This window comes from Bison bison, unplaced genomic scaffold (assembly GCF_000754665.1).
Source record: "Bison bison bison isolate TAMUID 2011002044 unplaced genomic scaffold, Bison_UMD1.0 scf7180017864338, whole genome shotgun sequence".
Classification (NCBI taxonomy): domain Eukaryota; kingdom Metazoa; phylum Chordata; class Mammalia; order Artiodactyla; family Bovidae; genus Bison; species Bison bison.
In genome coordinates this window covers 4,695,092-4,720,078 of record NW_011494910.1, presented here as the reverse complement: position 1 = coordinate 4,720,078, position 24,987 = coordinate 4,695,092, and the positions used below count along the sequence as shown (strand labels likewise).

Genomic DNA, 24,987 nt, shown 5'->3' with positions numbered 1-24,987 from the left:
GGACGTGGAACAACAGACTGGTTCCAAATAGGAAAAGGAGTACGTCAAGGCTGTATATTGCCACCCTGCTTATTTAACTTATATGCAGAGTACATCATGGGAAACGCTGGGCTGGAGGAAGCACAAGCTGAAATCAAGATTGCCAGGAGAAATATCAATCACCTCAGATATGCAGATGACACCACCCTTATGGCAGAAAGTGAAGAGGAACTAAAAAGCCTCTTGATGAAAGTGAAAGAGGAGAGTGAAAAAGTTGGCTTAAAGCTCAATATTCAGGAAACTAAGATCATGGCATCTGGTCCCATGACTTCATGGGAAATAGATGGGGAAACAGAGGAAACAGTGTCAGACTTTATTTTGGGGGGCTCCAAAATCACTTCAGATGGTGACTGCAGCCATGAAATTAAAATACGCTTACTCCTTGGAAGGAAAGTTATGACCAACCTAGATAGCATATTCAAAAGCAGAGACATTACTTTGCCAACAAAGGTCTGTCTAGTTAAGGCTATGGTTTTTCCAGTGGTCATGTATGGATGTGAGACTTGAACTGTGAAGAAAGCTGAGCTCAGAAGAATTGATGCTTTTGAACTGTGGTGTTGGAGAAGACTCTTGAGAGTCCCTTGGACTGCCAGGAGATCCAACCAGTCCATTCTAAAGGAGATCAGTCCTGGGTGTTCTTTGGAAAGACTGATGCTAAAGCTGAAACTCCAATACTTTGGCCACCTCATGGGACGAGTTGACTCATTGGAAAAGACCCTGATGCTGGGAGGGATTGGAGGCAGGAGGAGAAGGGGACGACAGAGGATGAGATGGTGGATGCCATCACCGACTCGATGGATGTGAGTGAACTCTGGGAGTTGGTGATGGACAGGGAGCCCTGGTGTGCTGCAGTTCATGGGGTCACAAAGAGTCGTAAATGACTGAGTGACTGAACTGAACTGGACTGAAGGAGACAATAGACCTGTACTCTGAAAACTATAAGATGCTTTTGAAAGAAATCAAACAAGACATAAACAGATGGAAAGATATACCATGTCCATGGATTGGAAGAATCAATATTGTCAAAATGACTATAGTACACAAGGCAACCTACATATTTAACACAATCCCTGTCAAATTACCAATGGCATTTTTCATGGAACCAGAACAAAAAAATCTCAAAATTTGTATCGAAACACAAAAGACCTGAATATCCAAAGCAATCTTGGGAAAGAAAACTGATACTGGAGAAATCAGGCACCCCTGTCTTCAGACTATACTACAAAGCTACAATCATCAAAATAGTATGGTACTGGCACAAAAATAGAAATATAGATCAATGGAACAGGATAGAAAACCCAGAAATAAGTCCATGCACCTATAGTCACTTAATCTATGACAAGGAAGGCAAGACTACACTTTGTTGGAAAGGCAGTCTCTTCAAAAAATTGTGCTGGGAAAACTGGACAGCCACATGTAAAAGAATGAAATTAGATCATTCCTTAACTCCATACACAAAATAAGCTCAAAATGGTTTAAAGACCTAAATATTAGACCAGACATTATAAAATTTTCTCTGAGAGGAAAACAGGCAGAACAATCTCTAACATAAATCACAGCAAAATCTTTTTTTATTCCATCTGCCAGAATAATGAAAGTAAAAGCAAAAATAAACAAATGGGACCTACTTAAACTCAAAAGTTTTTGCACAGCAAAGGAAACAGTAAACAAAACAACAACAACAAAAACTCCATAGAATGGGAGAAAATGTTTGCAAATGATGTGAGTGATAAAGGATTACTCTTCAAAATTTACATTTTATGACACTTAATAGCAATGGCACCCCACTCCATTACTCTTGCCTGGAAAATCCCATGGACAGAGGAGCCTGGTAGACTGCGGTCCATGGGGTCGTGAAGAGTAGGACACGACTGAGCGACTTGACTTTCACTTTTCACTTTCATGCATTGGATGAGGAAATGGCAACCCACTCCAGTGTTCTTGCCTGGAGAATCCCAGGGACGGGAGAGCCTGGTGGGCTGCCATCTCTGGGGTCACACAGAGTCAACACGACTGAAGCGACTTAGCAGCAGCAGCAGCAGCAGCATCAAAATGAACAATCTACTCAAGAAATGGGCAGAAGACCAGAAAAGACATTTCATCAAAAGGACATACAGATGGCCAATAGGCACATGGAAAGATGTTCAAAATCACTAGTTATTAGAGAAATGCAAATCAAAACCATAATGAGATATCACCTCACACCAATCAGAATGGCTATCAAAAAATCCACTAACAACAAATGCTCAAGAGGGTGTGGAGAAATGGAAACCCTTCTGCCCTGTTGGTGTGAATGTAAATTGGTACAACCACTATGGAGAACAGTATGGATGTTCCCTAAAAAACTAAAAATAGAGCTACCCCATGACCCTGCAATCCCACTGCTGGGTGTATATTCAGACAAAAATATGGCCCAAAAAGATACATGCTCCCCAATGTTCATTACAGCACTGTTTACAATGGCCAAGACATGGAAACAACCTAAATCTCCATTGACAGAGGAATGAATAGAGAAGATGTAGTATACATATTTACACACACACACACACACACACACACACACACAATGGAATATTACTCAGCCATTAAAAAGAATGAAATGAGGCCATTTTCCAACAACATGGATGGACCTCAGTTCAGTTCAGTTCAGTCGCTCAGTGGTGTCCGACTCTTTGTGACCCCATGAATCCCAGCACAACAGGCCTCCCTGTCCATCACCAACTCCCAGAGTTCACTCAGACTCACGTCCATCGAGTCAGTGATGCCATCCAGACATCTCATTCTCTGTCGTCCCCTTCTCCTCCTGCCCCCAATCCCTCCCAACATCAGAGTCTTTCCCAATGAGTCAACTCTTCGCATGAGGTGGCCAAAGTACTGGAGTTTCAGCTTTAGCATCATTCCTTCCAAAGAAATCCCAGGGCTGATCTCCTTCAGAACGGACTGGTTGGATCTCCTTGCAGTCTTAGAGAGCATCATACTGAGTGAAGTAAGCCAGACAGAGAAAGAGAAATATCATATGACTTTCCTTATATGTTGAATCTAAAAAGAAATTATACAAATGAACTTACTTACAAAACAGAAGGAGACTCACAGACTTAGAAAACAAACTCATGGTTGCCAGGGGGAAGGGATAGTTGAAGACTTTGGGAAGGTCATGTACACACTGCTATATTTAAAATGGATAACCAACAAAAACCTATTGTATAGCACATGGAACTCTGCTCAGTGTTATGTGCCATCCTGGATGGCAGTGGGGTTTGGGAGAGAATGTAAACATGTATATGTATGGCTATGTCCCTTTACTGTTCACTGAAACTATCACAACATTGTTAATTGTCTATACTCCAATACAAAGTGTTTTTGCTGTTAAAAAAAAATGAAATAAGAGTAATGAAGTAGGAGAATCTAATTTAGAAGTGATTAATCTGGGAAAGTCTTTCTGAGGAAGTGACATTTAAGCTAAAACCAAAAGCATGAACAGGAGCTTAAGTCAGTTGATGGGTAAGAACATTGTTCCAAGCAGGGGTTATAACATTTGCAAACACTGGAGAAAATGAAAAATTTTCCAGACCAGTCTGGCCATAGTGTTGTAAACAGGGAAAGAGGAACATGAAATCAAGTTTTAGAAGCAAGCACTGTGATTTGCAGTATCTATAAGCTACATTAAGCATTACTCTAATTCATATTTACATTTTATTTGCTTATTTTATATTTGTGTCCCCAAATAGCTTGTCCACGAGGGCAGAGAGCAGTTCTTTCATATTACCATTGTATTCTCACCACCTAATAAGGTTCTGGATTTATAGTAGACATTCAATATTTATTTGAATGAATGAACATATCAATGAATTATGTTAATGTGTTATTTAGGAATATGCTAAGAGCATTGGGAACACTTTAGGAAAGGGATCAGATTTATGTTTATCCAAGTTATTTTAATTGTTCTGTAGGGAATGGATTAAGGGGGCAAGATTGGAAGTGGAAGACCAGTTAGGAGGAAGCTACTGCCATAACCTATATAAGTGATGATGATAGTGGTAATAATTATAATAGCATATGTTGAGTGCTTACAATGTACAGAGCATTTTCATGTATTATCTCATGTACAATAACTCTATGAGATAGATATTATTATTCTGTGTTTTGTAGGTATGATTCCTGAGGATCAGAGAGGCTTGAAAACTTCTTCAAGAATCAAAAGCTAATAAATGGATGATAGCTTGGATCAGGTAAATGTCAATAGAAGAGGATTGTTTTAAGATTTATTTTAGAGATAGGATCTCTCCAGGACTTGGTGACATGCGGAATAGTAGGAAAGCATCTAGAATGTTTCTCAAGGATTTTACTCAAGTATCTGGTAGATGAAAGTGACATTTATTGACCCATGGAAGATGGAAGGGAAGAATATTTGGAGGAATAGAAAAAATAAGACTTTGGACATGTTAGGTTTAAGATGTTTGTGCATCCTCTGAAAGGAGATGTCATATAGGCAACTATAGGACTGAAGTTCAAAAAATTTGTCCAAAAATCAAAATATAAATTTTGGATTTCTTGACCTATAGTTAGAAGATATAAGAATAGAAGAGATAAAATAAAGAGTCTGTAAAATTTGGCAATCTATGACTCATTGATGAACTTCACAAGAGCTATTTCAGATAAATAGAGAAAGAAGGCAGACGGATGTGGCTTAGAGTAAACAGGATGTCTGCTTAAAGAAAGCAGGTTGAACGTATTTATTGATTGTCTATTCTCTCAAAACAGCATTAAATGATAATTATGGGGTTTCAAAAGACATAAACTCTCAAGGACAAAGAGATGGTAAATATATAGCAACAAAATTATGGAAGCTAGCCAGAGGTTGGATAAGTTATAACTGACCTGTTGCTGTTCAGTCATGAAGTTGTGTCCAAATGTCCATGACCCAATGGACTGCAGCACACCAGGCCTCCCTGTCCCTCACTCTCCCGAAGTTTGCCCAAGTTCACATCCATTGAGTCAGTGATGCTATCTAACCATCTCATCCTCTGCTGCCTCCTTCTCCTTTTGCCTCAGTCTTTCCCAGCATCTGGGTCTTATCCAGTGAGTAGGCTGTTTGCATCAAGTAGCCAAGGTATTGGAGCTTCAGCTTCATCATCAGTCCTTCCAATGAGTGTTCAGGGTTGATTTCCTTTAGGATGAACTGGCTTGATCTCCTTGCTGACCAAGGGACTCTCAAGAATCTTCTCCAGCACCACAGTTCAAAAGCATCAATTTCTTCAGCACTCAGCCTTCTTTATGGTCCAACTTTACCTCTGTATCTGACTACTGGAAAGACCATAGCTTTGGCTAGATGGACCTTTGTCAGCAAAGTGATGTCCTTGCTTTTTCATATGCTGTCAAGGTTTGTCATAGCTTTCCATCCAAGAAGCAAATGTCTTCTAATTTCACCGCTGCAATCACCATCTGCAGTGATTTTGGTGCCCAAAAAGAGAAAAACCTGTCACTGCTTCTACTTTTTCCCCTTCTATTTGTCATAAAGTGATAGGACCAGATGCCATGATCTTAGCTTTTGAATGCTGAGTTTTAAACCAGCTTTTCACTCTCCTCTTTCACTGTCATCAAGAGGCTCTTTAGTTCCTCTTTGCTTTCTGCCATTAGAGTGGTATCATCTGCACACCTGAGGTTGTTGATGTTTCTCCCAGAAATCTTGATTCCAGTATGTGACTCATACAGCCTGGTGTTTCTCATGATGTACTTTGCACATAAGTTAAATAAACAGGGTGACAATATACAGCCTTGTTGTACTCTTTTCCCAACTTTGAACTAGTCAGTTGTTCCATGGCTGGTTCTAACTGTAGCTTCTTGACCCGTCCATGTACAGGTTTCTCAGGAGACAGGTAAGATGGTCTGGCATTCCCATCTCTTTAAGAATTTTTCACAGTTTATTGTGATCCATGTAATCAAAGGCTTTTGCATAGTCAATGAAGCAGATGTTTTTCTGGAATTCCTTTGCTTTCTCTATGATCCAACTAATGTTGGCAATTTGATCTCTGGTTCCTCTGCCTTTCCTAAACTCAGCTTGTACATGTGGAAGTTCTCTGCTCAAGTACTGTTGAAGCCTAGCTTGAAGGATTTTGAGCATACCCTTACTAGCATGGGAAATGAGTGCAAATTGTCCAATAGTTTGAACATTCTTTGAACAAAACTGACATAGCAGATTTGAAAAACTTGCATGTTAAGCCAGCAATTCTATTTTTCCCATAGAAACCCCCCACCACCACCACCAGTTCAAAAACTGGTGGTACTAATTACTGCTAGACAGGAGTAATGGGAAAAATCGTGAAAATGGAGAATCTGGTTTAAAAATAGACCTTTCAGGTCTCTTGCACTCTGAGCAACTAAGAGCTTGCTATTTCCCCTCCGATGCTGGGGTGATGTGAAGTTGCTCAGTCGTGTCTGACTCCTTGCAACCCCATGGACTGTAGCCTGCCAGGCTCCTCTTTCCATGGGATTCTCCAGGCAAGAATACTGGAGTGGGTTACCATAATGGGTGGGGTGGACAGACAAAAGAGATGTATAGAAAAGAAAGAGTAAACATAGTATATTTCAAGGCATTAACTCTCCATGGCATTTATTTAATGCAAAAGAAGGGAAGAAAATTAGGCAGTTGGGCTTCAGAGATACTATACTACAGTATTGTATACTTGAATGCTCACAGGTATTATATTAGTAGGAAGGTCAAAATGATGATGTATAAGATAGAATCATAGGGAGGGAGTTCATAAGATGAGATCCAGACTACATGATGGGATTCTATAGGAATAATACTTCTTTGGTTGTAACAAAAAAGAAGAAAACAGTTGCAAAGGAAGGTAAGTTCACAAATTTGGTGACAGAAATATGGAGTTCCTGCCCATTGGCTGCTGTTTTCTTACCAATTTTTTCTAATTTTCTGGCAAAGTTATCTGAAAATAAAAGAAACAAAGAATAGAAAGTGTGAGGAAAGAAGAAAGAGTGGCCTTGGAAAAATGGGAAATCAAGCTTCCTAGATAGCTTCCTATCTCTTTCTGATAGTCCGCTGTTAGGGTATAGAAGTGCAACAGATTTCTGTATATTAATTTTGTATCCTGAAACAAATTATCCTGAATTCACTTGTTAATTCTAATAGTTTGTGTATGTGTGAATTCTTTAAAGTTTTCTACGTATAGTATCAGTTCAGTTCAATCATTCAGTCATGTCCAACTCTTTGTGACCCCATAGACTGCAGCACACTAGACATCCCGATTGTCCATCACCAACTCCCAGAGATTGCTCAAACTCATGTTCACTGACTCAGTGAGGCCATCCAACCATTTCATCCTCTGCCGTCCCCTTCTCCTTCCACTTTCAATCTTTGCCAGCAGCAGGGTCTTTTCCAAGGAGTCACTTCTTCGTATCATAGCTTTTCTTCCAAGGAACAAGCGTCTTTTAATTTCATGGCTGCAGTCACCATCTGCAGTGATTTTGGAGTCCAAGAAAATAAAGTCTGTCACTGTTTCTATTGTTGCCCCATCTATTTGCCATGAAGTGATGGGACCAGATGCCATGATCTTAGTTTTCTGAATGTTGAGTTTTAAGCCAGCTTTTTCACTCTCCTCTTTCACTTTCATCAAGAGGCCCTTTAGTTCCTTTGTGCTTTCTGCTATAGGGTGGCATCATCTACAGATCTGAGGTTATTGATATTTCTCCCTGCAATCTTGATTCCAGCTTGTGCTTCATCCAGTTCAGCATTTTGCATGATGTACTGTGCACATAAGTTAAACAAGCAAGGTGGCAATATACAGCCTTTACATACTCCTTTCCCAATTTGGAACCAGTCTGTTGTTCCACGTCTGGTTCTAACTGTTGCTTCTTAACCTGCCTACAGATTTCTCAGGAGGCAGGTAAGGTGGTCTGGTATTTCCATCTGTTTAAGAATTTTCCACAGTATGTTGTGATCCACACATTCAAAGGCTTTAGCATAATCAATGAAGCAAAAGTCTGTGGTCTTCTGGAATTCTCTTTCTTCTTCTATGATCCAATGGATGTTGGCAATTTGATCTCTGGTCCCTCTGCCTTTTCTAAATCCAGTTTGAATATCTGGAAGTTCTTGGTTCACATACTGTTGAAGCCTCACTGGGAGAATTTTGAGCATTACTTTGCTAGTGTGTGAGATGAGTACAATTGTGCAGTAGTTTGAGCATTCTTTGGCATTGCCTTTCTCTGGAATTTGAATGAAAGCTGACCTTTTCCATACCTGTGGCCAGTGCTGAGTTTTCCAAATTTGCTGGCATAATGAGCGCAGCACTTTCACAGCATCATCTTCTAGGATTTGAAATAGCTCAACTGGAATTCCATCACCTCCACTAGCTTTGTTCATAGTGACACTTTCTAAGGCCCACTTGACTTTGCACTCCAGAATGTCTGGCTCTAGGTGAGTGATCACACCATCATAGTTATCTGGGTCATGAAGATCTTTTTTGTACAGTTCTGCTGTGTATTCTTGCCACCTCTTCTTAGTATCTTCTGCCTCTGTTAGGTCCATACCATTTCTGTCCTTTATTGTGCCCATCTTTGCATGAAATTGTTCCCTTGGTATCTCAAATTTTCTTGAAGAGACCTCCAGTCTTTCCCATTCTATTGTTTTCCTATATTTCTTTGCACTAACCACTGAGAAAGGCTTTCTTATCTCTCCTTGCTATTCTTTGGAACTCTGCATTCAGATGGGTATATCTTTCCTTTTCTCCTTTGCCTTTTGCTTCTCTTCTTTTCTCAGCTATTTGTAAGACCTCCTCAGACAGCCATTTTGCCTTTTTGCATTTCTTCTTCTTGGGGATGGTTTTGATCACTGTGACCTGTACAATGTTATGAACCTCCATCCATAGTTCTTCAGGCATTCTGTCTGTCAGATCTAATTTCTTGAATCTATTTCTCACTTCCACTGTATAATCATAAGGGATTTGATTTAGGTCATACCTGTGATCTAGTGATTTTCCCTACTTTCTTCAACTTAAGTCTGAATTTGGCAATAAGGAGTTCATTATCTGAGCCACAGTCAGCTCCTAGTCTTGTTTTCATTGACTGTATAGTGCTTCTCAATCTTTGGCTGTAAAGAATATAATCAATCTGATTTCGGTATTGATCATCTGGTGATGTCCATGTGTAGAGTCGTCTCTTGTGTCGTTGAACAAGGATGTTTGCTGTGACCAGTGCATTCTCTTGGCAAAACTCTGTTAGCCTTTGCCCTGCTTCATTTTGTATTCCAAGGCCAAACTTGCCTGTTACTCCAGGTATCTCTCGACATCCTACTTTTGCATTCCAATCCCCTATGATGAAAAGACATCTTTTTGGGGTGTTAGTTCTAGGAGGTCTTGTAGGTCTTCACAGAACTGTTCAAACATAGAGTATCATGCCACCAGCAAATAGTGGCAGTGTTGTTTCTTCCCTCCCAGTTTGGATTCCTTTTATTTCTTTTTATTATCTAATTTCTGTGGCTAGGACTTCCAATAAAAGTGGTGAGAATGGGGATCTTTTTTTCGTTCCTGAATGTAGAAGAAAATCTGTCGACTTTTCACCATTGAATATGGTGTTAGATGTTGAGCTATATTCCCTCTATATCAACTTTGATGAGCATTTTTATCATTAATGGGTGTTGACTTTTGTCAAATGTTTTATCTGCATTTATTGACATGATCATGTGATTTTTATTCTTCCTTTTGTTAATAGCATGAATTACATTCATTGATTTGTGAATATTGTCCATTCTTGTGACCCTGGAATAAACCCCAGTTGATCAGGATGTATGATCCTTTCATATATCGTTGGAATTGGTTTTCTAATATTTTGATGATGATTTCAGCATCTATATTCATCAGAGATATTGGCCTGTAATTTTCTTTTTTGTACTGTCTTTGCCTGGTTTTGGTATCAGAAACCAGATTCTGATGGTCTCATGGAATGAATTTGGGAGTGATTCATTCTCCTCAATTTTTTTGGAATAGTTTGAGAAGGATAGGTATTAACTCTTCTTTAAATATTTGGTAGAATTCCCCCTGTGAAGTCATTTAGTCCAGGACTTTTGTTTACTGGGAGTTTTTTGGTTACAAATTCAATTTTACTACTAGTAATCAGTCTGTTCAAATTGTCTTTCTTCTTGATTCAGTCTTGGCAGGTTATTTGTTTCTAGACATTTGTCCATTTCTTCTAGGTTGTCCAGTTCATTGGTATATAACAATTCATATCATTCTCTTCCAACATTTCTGATTTTGAGTCTTCTCTCTTTTTTCTTGATGAGTCTGGCTAGAGGTTTATCAATTGTATCTTTAAAAAATATATAACTCAATTTCACTGATCTTTTCTATTGTTTGGGGATCTCTATTTTATTAATTTCTTCTCTAATCTGTATTATTTCTTTTCTTCTGTTGACTCTGGGCTTTTTCTTCTTTTTCTAATTCCTTTAGATGGTAGGTTTCTTTGAGATTTTCTCTCGTTTCTTGAGAAAGGCCTGTATCACCATAAACCTCCCTTTTAGAATGCTTTTGCTGCATCTCATGGATTTTGGAAAGCTTTGCTTCCATTTTCACTTATCTTAAATGATTCTGATTCCTCTTTGATATATTCATTGATCCACTAGTTTTTAAGTAACAAGTTATTTAGTATCCATGTGTTTGTGCTTTTCTTATTTTCTTTCTGTGATTGTGCCAAGCTGCAACTTGGAGTAAACAGGACTGAACCACTTACTTGGCGCAAGCTGGGGCACATGCTAAAGTGGTCAGGGGAAACCTAGCAGTCACTAGGACAGTCTTCATTCCATCCTATTAACTCTGCCTTGAGGACAAGCCAGCATGCATGCACTCCTCAAGAGCAGAGTTCAGGCTTTCCTCAGCCCTCCTGTTAGTCCCATTATTCCTATGACCAGCTAAGGGGTCTCATCTCCCCTGGGTAGAACCCCAGGACTGGGGTGCCCAATATGTGGCCCAAACTGCTTACTCCCCAGGGTGGGTCTCTGCCTGCATAATCTCTCTTTCCCCCTGAGTCCCCTTCCAGGGGCACGGGTTCCGACATGATCACTTTTCTTTCCTTCCTATCTGATTATGTGTGTGTCTTTCTTACAGCGTTGGTTTACAGAAATCTTTCTGCCAACTTCCAGTTAGTTTTCAGAAAGAAGTGCTCCACGTGTACATTTATTTTCGATGTGTTCACAAGGGGTGGGGAGTTCCCCGTCCTCCTACTCTGCCATGTTGATTGATCCGTGATGCCAATCTTCTTATGAAGAGATGTTAGTGACTTGAAGGAATCCAATGATTAAAAAAAAAAAAAGCAAGAGCAGAAAATTCTAACACGTAGAGTAGAAAGTTAAAGTTTACATTTCTGAGTACCTAGACACTAGCAGATCAGAGGGAAATGGTTACAGTCTAATCCATATGTCTGGCTTATAACTGTCACCATAATATAAGTATGTATTCCATGGCCCTGTGTACTGCTAACACTGAAAAAAATATATCACTATATTATAGTTATATTTAATGCAAATTCTGTGAAAAGTATTCCAAGAAATAATAAGTTTGAGAAAGAAAATAAATTCTGAAACTGACAATTTCAACAAATGATTTTGTGTAGAGCTATTAAGAGCTTGCTGGGAGATCCAAATATTATCCATTTATGCTCCCCAGCATTTTCCGGGGTTAAATATGGCTATAACCACAGTTCTTTGTAAATACTGTTAAACTTGATATTTCTTATTTATTAAACAATTTTTCAGTATAGATATCTATAATAATAAATAAAGAACATAAAGAATATTAGAAGCATTTTAAGAAAGATAATGGAAATCAATCAGCCCATTGCCAGATGTTTTAAATTACTGCAGTGTAAAATATCATCAATTCAAATTTTTCATGGAGAGAAAGAGGACAATTACATCCTAGTGGGTTAAATCAAGAGATAATGTTCATTTTGTTAACAGATTACAATGAAGCAGCACCCAACATTCCAACATTCTATTCCAAAAGGTGGTGCTTTGGCTGAACCTTGAAGGAAGGCTGAGAATAAACCAGGAGAACAGGGTGGGAATGGGTCCAAGCAAGGGGTGCAGGCCAGTAGCGTGACAGGATGACAGTTTCAGAAAAATTAGATGTGACTGTAATAAAGAAAGTGGACGAATGTGTGTTGGGAAAAGCATGTAGGCCCAGCTTATGAAGGTCTTTTTATGCCACACAAGGGACCTTGAATTTCATTCTGAACCCTATGAAAATAGCCCCAAAGTATTTTAATCAGAGGAATGACAATTCAAATGTGCCTTTATAAAATGAGAGACAGGAAACAAGGAACTTCTGTAGTTCCATCTTTAGTGGTCTGTGATCCTACAAATAGCGAAGTCCTGATCAGAGTGGAGAACAGTTATGAGAGTGATCTCACAGGAGATGGGGGGGATGGTTTGAAGTACTGAGTCCGGGTGAGGTAATTAGCTGGCGTGGGGATAGAGCAGAGAGGCCAGGGCTAAGACAGGTTCCATTTCAAACATGTTAAGATTTGGCATTCCTTACAAAACTCACTGATGCTACTAGATGATCTCAGCCCCCAAACTTTTATTAATCCTGGGAAGAAAAGGACTACTGAATCCTTTAAGTTCTCATGGTAGGTGGGCCAAGTGGGGGAAAAAGTTACTATGAGCAGTTACTTAACAACAAAGTCATTTCAAAACTTCATCCAAATCCACTTAATTATGCCTTTTAGCTCCTATCTAATTATTTCAGGCTTAACACTAATATCAGTTTGGTGAGAACTTGGTGATCTACTTGATCCCTGAATTCCACATGGAATTCCCTATTAATTCCTTGGCTTATAGCCAAATTATAATCATCCTCATCTGAATCCTTTCCCAACTATTTTCTCTTGAAAGCAAGTTCTAGCTACTACTTGAGGAATAAAACCTTCCCTCTCCCTGATAGAAGTACTTTCAGAGACCTAACATGGAGTACCCTGCCCTATACTATGAACATAGTGGGCACCCAGTGTTCCCTAGGGCTGATGATAATACATGTTCAGAGTGACTTCATTTTTTTTTTCCCCTTTGGAGAGGAAAAGGAGAAAAAAGGCACTGCTAGGATGTGACTGTAATGTGAATGAGTAAGTATCATGAATGGTTAGATGGAGGTCCACTGTGTTTTACAGAGTCCAACTTTATAATGAGCCCAAAGAGGAAAGAGTGAGTTTCCTCAATGAAGAGGCTGTACTGAAAAAGGAAATAAACTAGTTTCTGACATTGGAGAAGATGACTGTACCGCAGCAGCACGCAAGGATGGAGAAGTGAGGAGACAGATGAGTCAGGGGAGCAGGACTGTAATTAGACTCCACAGTCAGGTCATAAAATAGGAATTCACATACAAAGAAACAACATACACTCCTATCAAGTGATGACCTACATCAACCACAGAGCTTTAGTCTCTCAGGTGCTTCTAACTTTGGAAATCCTCTTTCCCATAGTCCAGGCCTCCTTCCCAATTCTCTTGGAAACTCAGAGACCTGATAATTCTCCTGCACCAAAGTAAAGAAAGCAAAGAAAAACCAAGCAAGATCCCAAGGAAAACATTTAAAGATATGGAGAGTGAAAAACACCACATTCAGAATAGCAATTTGTTTCAGCTGGACTGTGTGTCTGTTTTGAGGAGGCAGGAAGGAATGGAGGTGCAAAGTTTTTAAACAACCTCTACTGTAATGTTAATGTTCTATTAGGTATAGTGCTGTTTGTTATGCCAAAGTATCTGAAATATATCATCATTTTCAAAAAAAGAATTTTTTTGAAAAAAGGAAAGAGAGCAATAGTAAGATCATTTTGTCTATGTCCCTACTTCTACCTGGGAAAAAATAGGGGCCCTTCCTAATTATTCTAATTTTACTATAAACTGAAAAACTGTTCACAAACAAGACTATGCCTCCTCTCATCTTTGAGGTTAATGCTCATAGGTCAATTCATTTTTTTTAAGCAAGTATTCAAATCGCACACCTATGAAGCTGGATCAGCTTCAGTGACTGAATCCTTGGGTGTAATTCTAGTTGCATTGAACTGATTTGGAGATGCCCTTCCTGTTTTGTTAGTATCATGACATCATACATATTTGAATGACACATTAGGAAGAGAGATCATCAGTCAGCTGACTAAATGCTCAGGCAGCTCTGTTATCCACATGCACTGATAGGTGCTAGTTATTCCAGGCTTCCTCAAAGCTCCTTTCTCCTCACTAGTCCTGCCCTGCCTCTTCTGTACTTTAGCCCCATGATCAGTGCCCTTCTGCAATGATCACAACTGCAGAGATCACACAGGGAAAAGATGAAAGTCATGTGTCATTCTTGTTCTAAAGGACAGAAACAGCTACAGGACAGAAATGAGGCAAGAAGGGTGAGTCTAGTTACTGGAATTAGACCTGCACATTATCTGTGTACTTCACGTTTCCTACTTAGGATTTTTCTCCAAAATAGAGAATGATTGGTATCATATTAATACAAGGCAAACTTAGCATCATACTGCCTGAGTTGAAATCTGTGCTCTGACACGTCCTAGCTACATGATCTTGAGCAAGTCATTTCTCCTTTTTGTAAAAATTTGTATAATAATAGTGCCTACTTTTCAAATAAAGAATAAATGAAATGATGTATGAAAATGCTTAGCACAGCACAATTCCCAGTGCATAGCAAGAGTTTTAACAAAATGTTGGCAATTACTATGTGCATTGATTGTAATTTTTCTTCCTGCCCTTTGGTATCAAGGATACCATATATCCAGGAAAATCCAGTTTCCAAGCAAAAGGTATATCTGGTGAAAGTGATTGCCATTCCTAGAGGAAGACTCCTTTCTGAAAGCTTTGGATTCTCTCACCTACTATCTTCGCCCTACTTTCTTCCAGATCTTTTAACTACAGGTACCAGAAATCTGCCATTGGAAGGAGATAGGAGTTACAGAACTGATTGGTAGCTTCTTTCGTTTTTATTTCTTCATATTCATTGCTACCTTCCACACACAGCTAAAAGACTAGAGACCCAAACGACGGCGTACATGTTCTCTCCTTCAAGGCTGTCCGGTCCGTTTTTTCATCAGAATAGGGATCTCCTGAGAGAGAAAACAGTTTTATTTCCCCCCGAAGGTCTTTGTCACGGTGTCTCAGGGCCAGCGTTCCTGTCCTTAGACGCCTTCATCCGTGGTCCTGAGTGGAGCTGCTAGGATTATGAGCTGCTGGGAAAACACTTAAGGACGACAGTGTCTCTGAAAGACTGGAAAAGCGACTAGCAAAACTGGTCACAAAGGATTTTTACCTTGAATAATTCAGGGGAATACTTCGAGAAGAAGAAGGTAGTTACAGGTAGAAATTCAAGCTTCATACAGGCGCACGGAAAAGCACACTGCCCAGTGGACTGCGTGTCTCTGTATCAACTGTATCAAGATTTTTAAAAGGGATAACAGGCCATCTCTTGTCCAAGCCTCAGCCCAAACCAGCGGCTCCTCCTCCCGGCCCTTGGCTGTGGTTAAAGGCTCTCTATTGGCTCTCAGCGAGGGAAGGAGGGCCGGAGGCGATTGGCCAAGTGAGCCGACCCCGCCCGCGCCCTCCCCGGGGAAACAGCTGGAAGCAGACGAGGGGAGGGAGGCCAGGGATTGGCTGGGAGTCGGGCTGGGTGGGGTGAGGCCGCGCGGATGAAGCCCTTACCTGTCCAGGTGAGTCAGGAAGAGGTCAGAAGACGAAAGCAGTAGGAGACTGGGCACGCTACCTCTGTCTCCGTCTCCGTCTTCGCCTTTGTAATACGAGGGTATTCTCTTCTTTTCCTCTCTTCAGTCACCCGCCCATTGAAGGTGAGTTAATTACTAACCAACTATTGCTTACTCTGCAGCAAGAGTCGGGGTCTTCGTGGGAAGTCAGAACTACAGAGTTGAGCCCTTTATAACTTTCCTCTCTCTTCCTCAACTCTCTGAGTCCAGTAGGGCACCAAAGTAGGTTGATAGCTGGAGACAGAAGTGCTTTTCTGGAGACCAGGGCTGAGACGCGTTTGTTTATTTTTTTTATTTCTTTTTTTCATCTGCCTGTTTAGGTTGGATAAAGCATATTGTGCAGGCAACAAGAAAAGAATACAGGTTTGCTTTAGAAATTTCCATCTCTGCACAATTGAAATTGAGTTATGATTTTGGAAGAGAATATTTAGAGTAGACGGAGTAGAAATGGAAAATCGCCCAGGGGAGGAAAAGTGCTTTGTTTTTCCATTTTATTTCTAACAGGAAATTTTCCCATAGCTTTATCAACTCAATGTCTATCTTTATTTAAATAAAAGGTGCGGTGTGTGTGTGTTCAGTGTGTGTGTGTGTGCACGCGCGCGTGCGATAATGGAGCTCCTTGTGGAAGGGTGTGGAAGGTGTGAGCCATGCTAGGTTGTTTGTAAGGCGATGTGAGGTTTGGTTACATTGGAAAAACTCCAAGTCAGGTTACCAGCTCATCTTTGGAAACCCACGGATAATCTGGTTGCAAAGTCAAGCCTATTTGAGTTCAACCTCATTAAATTTCTTACTTTGCCTGTTAATAGACACAAGAACTGGCAAACTGGAAGCTACTCAACTGTGCCAGGGCCCCACCCACATTAATACTTCACCAGAGCATGTCAAATCTAGTAGGAATTCCTATTAGAATGCACTGTGGCAAGGTCCAGAGAGGAGAACCAGACCAGTGCTGTGGTTTGCTTCGCGTTCTTTCAGGTGTCCCAATTGGCAGTATGTGTGGCAGTCTCCCCGCACATGGACACAGGGTGTAGAAGTCAAGTCAGAGTAATAAGTCAGCTCTCCGTCATCTAGCTTGTGGGGGTTAACACTCTCTTCCTTAACTTCATGCCTTTTCCTCCTGCTTCCAGAAAAAAGGAAGTGGGAAGATCTAGTGTCAGGATCCCAGAGTGTGGCACACAAGCCCTGAATGAATATATTGGGTTTCTTCCTGGCACCTGAACCTTTAGGCTCTAGTTCAGCCCACCCCCCAGAACCAGCCCGCCAAGCTCACTGAAGGCTGCCACAGATGGTGACCTTGTCAACAATAAAGATGAGCTGTGATATCAAGCAAAGCTCTTCTGCACAGGGGATGTTTCCACCCCACTCTCTCTAACTCCACTGGTGAAAGAGGCAACTATATAATTGCCTAAACTTACATGGAAACCTGCCCATGTGCTTGTGGAGAGGGATACACATACAGTGCAACTTTTAGTCTTCTTGGCCTTCTTAGGGTGTTCTCCAGCCCAAGGCACATTTGACTGGTCAGCAGGAGAACTGGAGACCTGGAGATAGGAAATCTCTTTGACCACTGGGGAGAGAGATGAGTTCTTAGAGGATTTTGGGTGGTTTCATGGGAGGAGGGTGGCAAGAGGGCCTTCAGATTGTTCAGGAGGTACAGAGAAGCCAAATAGGAGTGAGGCTGAAGCCCTCTTCCCACCCCACCCCGTCCAGACACCAGAATGCCACATGCCATTTTTTTACTCTCCTCCAAGGCTTGGCTGGCTTCAGGGAGTAGTTAATATTTAATATGCCTTTGCACGGGTGACCCTGATACAGGCTGTGCACATCTCTTAATCCATTCCTTTCTCCCCTCAAGCTGCCCAAAGAGGTCAGTATTGAAAGATACCAAACTCTCACCTTGAGTGTTTTGCCTGTTGCTCCACTTATCAAGTAGAAATACCACAGATTTCAATGGCCGCCCTGAAACAACCCCCAAGTTTCAAGGTTGTAAAGTTGGTGGGAGGAAATGCAGCATCCAGGTCAGGTCAGCCTGGTGAGGGAAGGAGAGAGAGTAGGAAGAAGAGAAGGCGTCTTCACAGTTCAGACTTTGGGGATCAGAACACTGGGTGTGGAGAGCAGGTGGAAGCACATTGAGGCTCATTCGGCTTTGGTTTCAGCTTCAGGTTAATCTCTGTGGTGATTCTGTCGTGCTTACTTGAGCGTCAGTGGCATTTAATGTCATTTCTTTACTCTGGAAATATGTGTTGTTGGGACAAAAAGCTGAATTTTCAAAAGAGGATGTTCCTGGGGTTTTCCGTGTTTAATCAAGGGTGGCCAATGGTCCTTTTTTAGGTACATGGCCCTCTTGCGTGTGGAAAGCCTTTGTGATACCCTCTAGAAGGGCTGGGAGCCACAGGCTGTCCCATACATGCAGTTACATAGATCGTTTCATACTTCCCATAGGAAGGGGTTAGAAAGAACCCCAGATTTCTTAGCTGTCATATGGAGAAAATATCACATCCTGCCTAAGCTAGCAGTTTAAAAAAAAAAAACAAACTCAATTAGCATATCTGAAAGCACTTTATAGACTATACCCTACTGTGTTTTTTGAAGCAGTGCTGTTCATATTGTTTCTATCTCTTCCAGCTGCTTCAAGCCATCCTTGGTTCCAAAGTGAGAGTGTAATAGGCTTCCCTGGGAGGAAGGAGAGGCTAGCAAACCCCTGTAAAGTCTGATGCATGCTTGGAAGAACAAGGCAGTCATTTTTCTCTGAAAGGAAAAGGCAGCATCTGCTCATCTGTTCACAGAGAACATTCCATTAATTACAGTGAGTCACTTTTAACAGTTACTGCCCCAATGTTACAGATAGGAAAGCTAGAGCCAATAAAACAGACCCTTGGACCTACACTGACTTCTTGGAAACAATACCTTTGTTTTAATAAAGTTTTGCATGCCCTGGGCCTACTGGGGCTAATAAATGTTACTGTAACTGAAGGTATTTCCCAAAACTCCATTAAGGCACATATTTTCTGGGAAATAAAATATTTGAAAAAGAGCTTGCAGTAATAGTGTATAAGCCAAAAGAGAGACCTTCTAACAGTGCAACTCAGTAGACTCTAGAATGAATGACAAGTGTCTTCATCTAGCATTTTTTGAGTGCCTTCTATGTGCCTAGGCTAATGGATGAGAGATGAGGGATGGATCCTCTTTGTTGGTCTCAACCCTACAGAATGTTAGAAATGAGTTAGTACCTTTGGAAGTCAGTGACCTAGTCAGTCATTAAGGGATAGACTAGCTGAGGTGACTGAACTTCACCTCGCATGACTTCTCACGTTTGTTTCATTGGGGTTTTGGATAATGGGGAACTAGTGAAGGGACTTGTGAAGGAAACCCAGGAGTTATCTTCACCCATGTTGATTCATCACTGCACTTCATCTCTGTCCCCTCTGGTCCCCTCTCTGTCTCCTAAGAGGCTCTGGGCCCTCGTGAACTATACATACCTTGCTCACAAGGGATTGACCCTCTTCCTTCTCCATTGTTCTGCCCCTCCCTGCCTGTGGCACTTGGGGACCTCCACCCCAGCAGGAGAAGAGCTCTGGGAGGCCTTGTGCTTGTCAGCTTGAGGTGCTTGGCAGGCTGACTCCCCCAGCACAGCCCAAACCTGACTTTGGCATTGGAAGCAACTGTTGGTACAGGCTGAAAAGACAACCTGCCCTAGAATCTGAACCCCAAATCTCAAGATGTCAAATCAAATTCAGTTTTCCAGGACATTTTTCCTCTTACTGGGAGCATAGGAAAAGATGGTAGAAAATAAGACATGGCATTGTGAGGAAAACATGGATTCAGAATCCAACAAACTATATTCTAATTCTAAACTCTTCCCCCATGTCCTTTCTTGATCTTGGAACTGTCTTTTAATCTTAATTCTTCTAGAATTTGATTTTAACATGGGAGAGTCACCTTTGGCCTTTCCAACTGTGGTGGAGTTTTCCCCACGGACAGGCATATGAAAACCCCCAGGACTTCCTGAAGACAGATGGCACTAACCTTCCTTTGCTATTTCTGTTGGCACAATGAAACTGAAGCCGTTCTTTCCCTGTGAGTTGGAGTTGGAAGGAAGCTACCTAGGACTTTGCTCTTGTTCAAGACAGATTAGGGAACCTCATTGGGAATACGTGCAGCCTCAGAGGGGGTGATGCATGAGAGAGGAACTAGGTCTGTGTCAACCACTGGGGTGCCGTGCACACACCTCCCAGACTTGGGTGATGATGGTGGCTGTGGTGGGACCCATCGCGATGATGTTGATGATGTGGCTATGGTAGCAGCTGACAATTACAGGGCTGCACACTGCACAAAGTGTTTTAAATGGAGTATCTCATTATAAATTCATGACAACCCTTTGAGGTAGGTACTATTTTGCCCCTGTTCCTTTAAAAAAACAACAACAGTTTTGTTTCCCTTGCTTCAGTCTACTTTGATCCAAGTTGGATCTTGTCTTTTTCTTATTACAAAAACAGTAGTAGTTACTCATTTATTCCTAAGCATTTGCTAATTTACTACCAACTAAACTGTGCTAACTGTTCTCATTTAATCTAATTATTATTAACCCTATTTAACGAGGAAAAACAGACTCAGAGTAATTTGCCTCAAATCACATCACTGTAAATGTTGGAACTGGAATTGGAACCCAGATCCAGCTACTCTTCAGAACCCAAGGTTTAACCCCTGTAATACCAATGCTAGTAATGAAAATCAAGGTTAAGTTCCCTGGTTCAGAGAAAAAAAGTGACTGAGAGAAACGATGGAGCCTCCCTTCTGCTGACCTGCTTCTCCACCACCTACGTCCGTCCTCCTGCACGTGTGTGTCCAGCTTGTGTGTCCCTGGTGCAGGCTGGGGGCCAGGGTCTGGGCATGGCTGAGCATGGCCCTTCCAGCTCTCTGCTTGCTTGGTGTCCCGGGCGTCATGCTGCTCCAGGGCCTGGGCAGAGCCTCGCTGGAGCCTGGCTCAGCTCACACATGGCTTTGATTCTTCTCTTTTCAGGCCCAGCCTGGGACATTCTTCACTTCCCTTCACTTCCCCTCTGGGAGCCCCTTTCACCACCCCTGCACCTTGCTTCAGGCGATGCCCGAGAGGGAGCTGTGGCCAGCAGGGCCTGGCTTGGAACCCGCGACCCGCGTCGGCAGCTGCGACAGTATGATGAGCACCACCTCCACCCGCTCTGGATCTGTACGTACTCTCTCTGTCTGCAGCCTGGCCCGCTCTCTGCACCCTGCCCTGCCCTGCCCTGCCCTGCCCTGCCCACCACCATCCTTGCTCACTGCTCCTTGTCTTTCATCTTCCTCGTCAGGGAGTGAAGCACACCAGGCAGTATTTTGCCTCTGAGTCACCCCCGCTTCTATAGAGAATAGGGTGGGACAACCCCAGACAGTAATAAGACAAATGAGACTTTTTCCCAGTTCTCATTAGGTTGGGAGGTTTAATTCAGATGAGAGAATGGGTCAGTGATCTCAGGCCACAGTGAAAACAGAGTGTAGATCCCTGTGGATTCCTCAAGTCCTCTGCAATGAGCAGCCTCACTTCAGTCTTTCACAAAGATCAAACAGCACATAGCAGTTAAGAGCCTGGGTTCTGGAGCCAAGCAGATCTGGGTTCTCTATATAGAAGCTCCATGATCTTGGGCAAATTACTTTATTTCTCCAAGTTTCAGTTTTAAGATAAGGATAATGTTAATCCTGAATTCATAGGGTTCTTGAGAGGAATAAATGAAACACATGTAAAGCATTTAGTACCTGCCTCTATCTAGAAAAGAAATAACCTATCTGTAAGTAGAGATTGAGAATCTTCCAAAATCATTGTGTTTATTTGTGACATGTAATAAGTTGTATTTTTTCTGGGCATGAATTTAAATCTCAATTACTATAAGATTGGTGTCAAAAAATAAGTCTGCCCTATGTCCAAATATAAGCATTCTTTTGTTATAGGTGCTTATCACATACATGATAACCCTTGATAATGTATACTTTATTGCTCTATATCTTATATGTAGAGATATTTCAAAGTTTAAAGATCATAATGATCTCTACTGAATGTTGAAGATGTTTAGTTGGTGAGTTTTAATACGTAAAAATGGAGTAGAAAAAGCAGCACATAATGCACAAAAGCTGAAAGTGCAGACAATCTGTATATAATTTCTTTTTGACCCTAGATGATGGGGCAACAGAGATAGCTTCCTGTCTGTTAGGCAGAGACCAACGTGAATAGTTACATAGCACTGGACACAGAATGTGGCAGGAGTTAAAGGTTGTCAAAATGAATCACCCACAAAGGAGAAATTCAGAGCTGGAGTCTTGGCAAGACTATTTTAGGAAGAAGAGGGCAATAAAGAAGATTTTGTTCACAGAACCTCTGGAGCCAGCATCAAGGCTTCTAAGGGCTATATTTGGGACTTCCCTTGACATGTAGGCCTCCCTCAATCAACTGACAGATGACTCCTTATGGAGCCTGAGGGACTGGAAAAGTCATTCCAACAACCATTTCCCCTCCGCCTGAGATATTTTCAGGGTTTTCTCAAAATCTTTCCTGGCCATCTGAATGAGTCTGAAGAATATATAACTCTGCAGTGACTCAAACATTAGGAAGAAGGGTAGAGACACTAGGAAGGGACTCAGGCCAAATCTCCTGTATTCCCATCTGCCCTTTTTGTCCTCCCTTCAACCTTCAACTTTGGAGAACAGCTATTCAATGGATCTTCCTGGCTTTGCAGAACACGGCAGTAAGAATCTGAAATGGCCATAACCTGTTCTTCCAAACATGCCTGTGTGCTTTTTCATAATAAAAACATGTATCTCAATTTCTGCATAATATTTAACACTAAGTTGCTCTCCCCTCTCCCTATACCAGTCTGTCCACCTTCCTGCCTTAAGTTAATATTTGCTTAAGAAATGCACACTTTTTTTAATGTTAGCCAGAGCCAAATGCCATCAGGAAAGTAAATACACAAGGGGAAGAAAAATTCTGCGTGGAATGCATTTCAAAGTCAAGTATAAATTATTTAGTGAATTTATCTGTGACCAGTCATGCCACTGTTCCTATTGGCCTGGCAGCGAGTAGTTGACTCTCTTTCCTGTTTGTTCTCATACTGTCCTTGACATGCCAGATCAAGGATGCAGAAGTACTTTGAAAAGTTCAAAGCAATACCATTTTAGGTATTGCTTCAGGTTTAAGATCAAATCATTATGTTATACACAAAGTTGAAGTACTTGACATAGGTCACACAGAGGAAGTAGAACCCAGGACCTTCTAATCTGCCCATAAGCGTTCCACCCAGGACTTAGCAAATGAAAAGCCCTTTGCAGTCTGCCTGCCCAGCTGTCAGAGCTGGGTGCCAGGGGGACCGCAGCCCGACAGGCTCTGCCCTCCTGGTGCTTGCGGCTTCAGGAAGCAGCTCCAACAGGTCTGCAGAGTGGCATGGTGGGCAGGTGTCCGGTTCTTCGGCATTCCTTCCCCAAGGCAGGGTGGCTCTTGGGCCCCACCAGTTTCTGGAGAGCTGCCTGTCACAGCTCCCCCGCCCTCTCCTCACTCCAGAGTGACAGCAGCTACGACTTCCTGTCCGCTGAAGAGAAGGAGTGTCTGCTCTTCCTGGAGGAAACCATTGGTTCCCTGGACACCGAGGCTGACAGCGGGCTGTCCACTGAAAAGTCTGAGCAAGCCACAACTCCCCAGGGTCCCCGAGCACTGCCCACGACCCAGCCTGCCCCCCAGGGTAAGACAGACTGTCTAAAAAAAACAAAAAAAGACTACATCCTCCTGGCCGCTTTCCCTCTTGTCTGCCCTCTGCTCTAAGAGTCATGGGCAGAAGAAGGAACAAGCACTCTCCTCTCTACTTGTGGCTAGAATAAAACCTTGTCCCTGGAGGGAAGGAGGGATTGTCCAAGATAGCTTCTTGTGCCTTTGTATGAAGTATCAAAAGTCAGTCTGGTTGGCCCTGGAAAACCTGAGTCAGTCTGGGGAGCTAATCTGGGTGACCCAGAGGATGAGGCTGCAGGAGATAAGAAGAGGGAGGGGCTCCCTTAATTTCAGTGGGTGGCACCTTGAGGGCCTTGTGAGAGAGTGTGGAATGATGTTGCGGCTCAGTAGATGGAGACAAAGATGGCATGTGAGTGTGGCCATACATCCCAAGAAGACAGTCCCATTGGTATTAGGACTGAAATCACTTCTTCATACACTTGGCAAGTATTTATTGACAATATATTAGACCCTCTGTCTGTGGTGATACAGCAGGAAGTGGGGACGTGGGACTGCCCCTGCTGCCTGGCGCTGATTTCCTGGCCCAGTGGGCCTGATGCTTGTGCTTACTCACTGGAAGGGAAGAGCTCATATCACCCTGTGGCGCAGACACAGCTGTGGCCATTACAGAGTCATCCAGGTGTTTACAGGAAGTGGAGGTGGAAGAAGGCAGATGCCTGGTGAGGCAAGAGCAAATCACTTGTTGATGCTGTTTAAGCTCAGTGCTTTCCACTGGACTCAGTTACCTAGGAGCCCCAGGACAGCGAGAGGGACTGTCCTGAATCCCAACCATCCTGTATCTGTAGAGGTTAGGAAGAGCCTGAGTCAGGGACACAGAGCTGTCTGGGCTGCCCTTTGCCCAGCCACCAGGAAATCCTAACCCTTGGTTGAAATAAATCTGCTAAGATTGATCTGTTGTCTAAATAATATCCAGACGAAAGCGTTGTCCTTCAAGAACAAAGAGACAACAACAACAAGCAGACAAAAACCCATCCGTTGCGACTTGGAGATCAGAGTGTGGGAGGTGTTTTCTTTCCCCTTGACACCAGGGTTCTCACTGCCTACTCTTCTTCACCTGTCCCCCTGACTCTTACAGGACATCCAGAGGAAATAACTGGCCGAGGACCAGAGCCAAAAAGAGTGACTCCATTCAGCTCAGCTCATCCACCTGGGCCCCAAAGCCTGGGCCTCAGGTCTGGCTCCTACAGCCTCCCCAGAAATATCCACATCAGCAGAAACCAGAACCTCAGAAAAAGCACCACCCTGACTAACAGCCATAATCCAGGGGGATCCGAGGGACTTGACTCGGGACCTGAGACAGAGCAGGTCAGCCAGAGCCCTGAGCCCAGGCAGACACTGGCCACACCCGCAGACGCTGCCCTTGAGCTGGACGGGGCACTCATCCCCCCACCGGAGGCTTTCCGGGACA

At 42.3% G+C, this 24,987-nt stretch overlaps 1 protein-coding gene across 1 annotated transcript in view; it reads left to right on the top strand.

The window, feature by feature from the left end:
• Positions 1 to 15,645: 15,645 nt before the first annotated feature.
• LOC104998881 (chromosome unknown open reading frame, human C1orf116) overlaps positions 15,646 to 24,987 on the top strand; it is a 13,156-nt gene continuing 3,814 nt past the window's right edge. The window contains exons 1-4 of the mRNA XM_010854266.1: positions 15,646 to 15,877; positions 20,814 to 20,999; positions 23,358 to 23,535; positions 24,655 to 24,974. Of these exons, the coding sequence (XP_010852568.1) occupies positions 20,895 to 20,999; positions 23,358 to 23,535; positions 24,655 to 24,974 (603 nt within the window). The 5' untranslated portion in view covers positions 15,646 to 15,877; positions 20,814 to 20,894. The remainder of the gene's footprint in view (positions 15,878 to 20,813; positions 21,000 to 23,357; positions 23,536 to 24,654; positions 24,975 to 24,987) is intronic.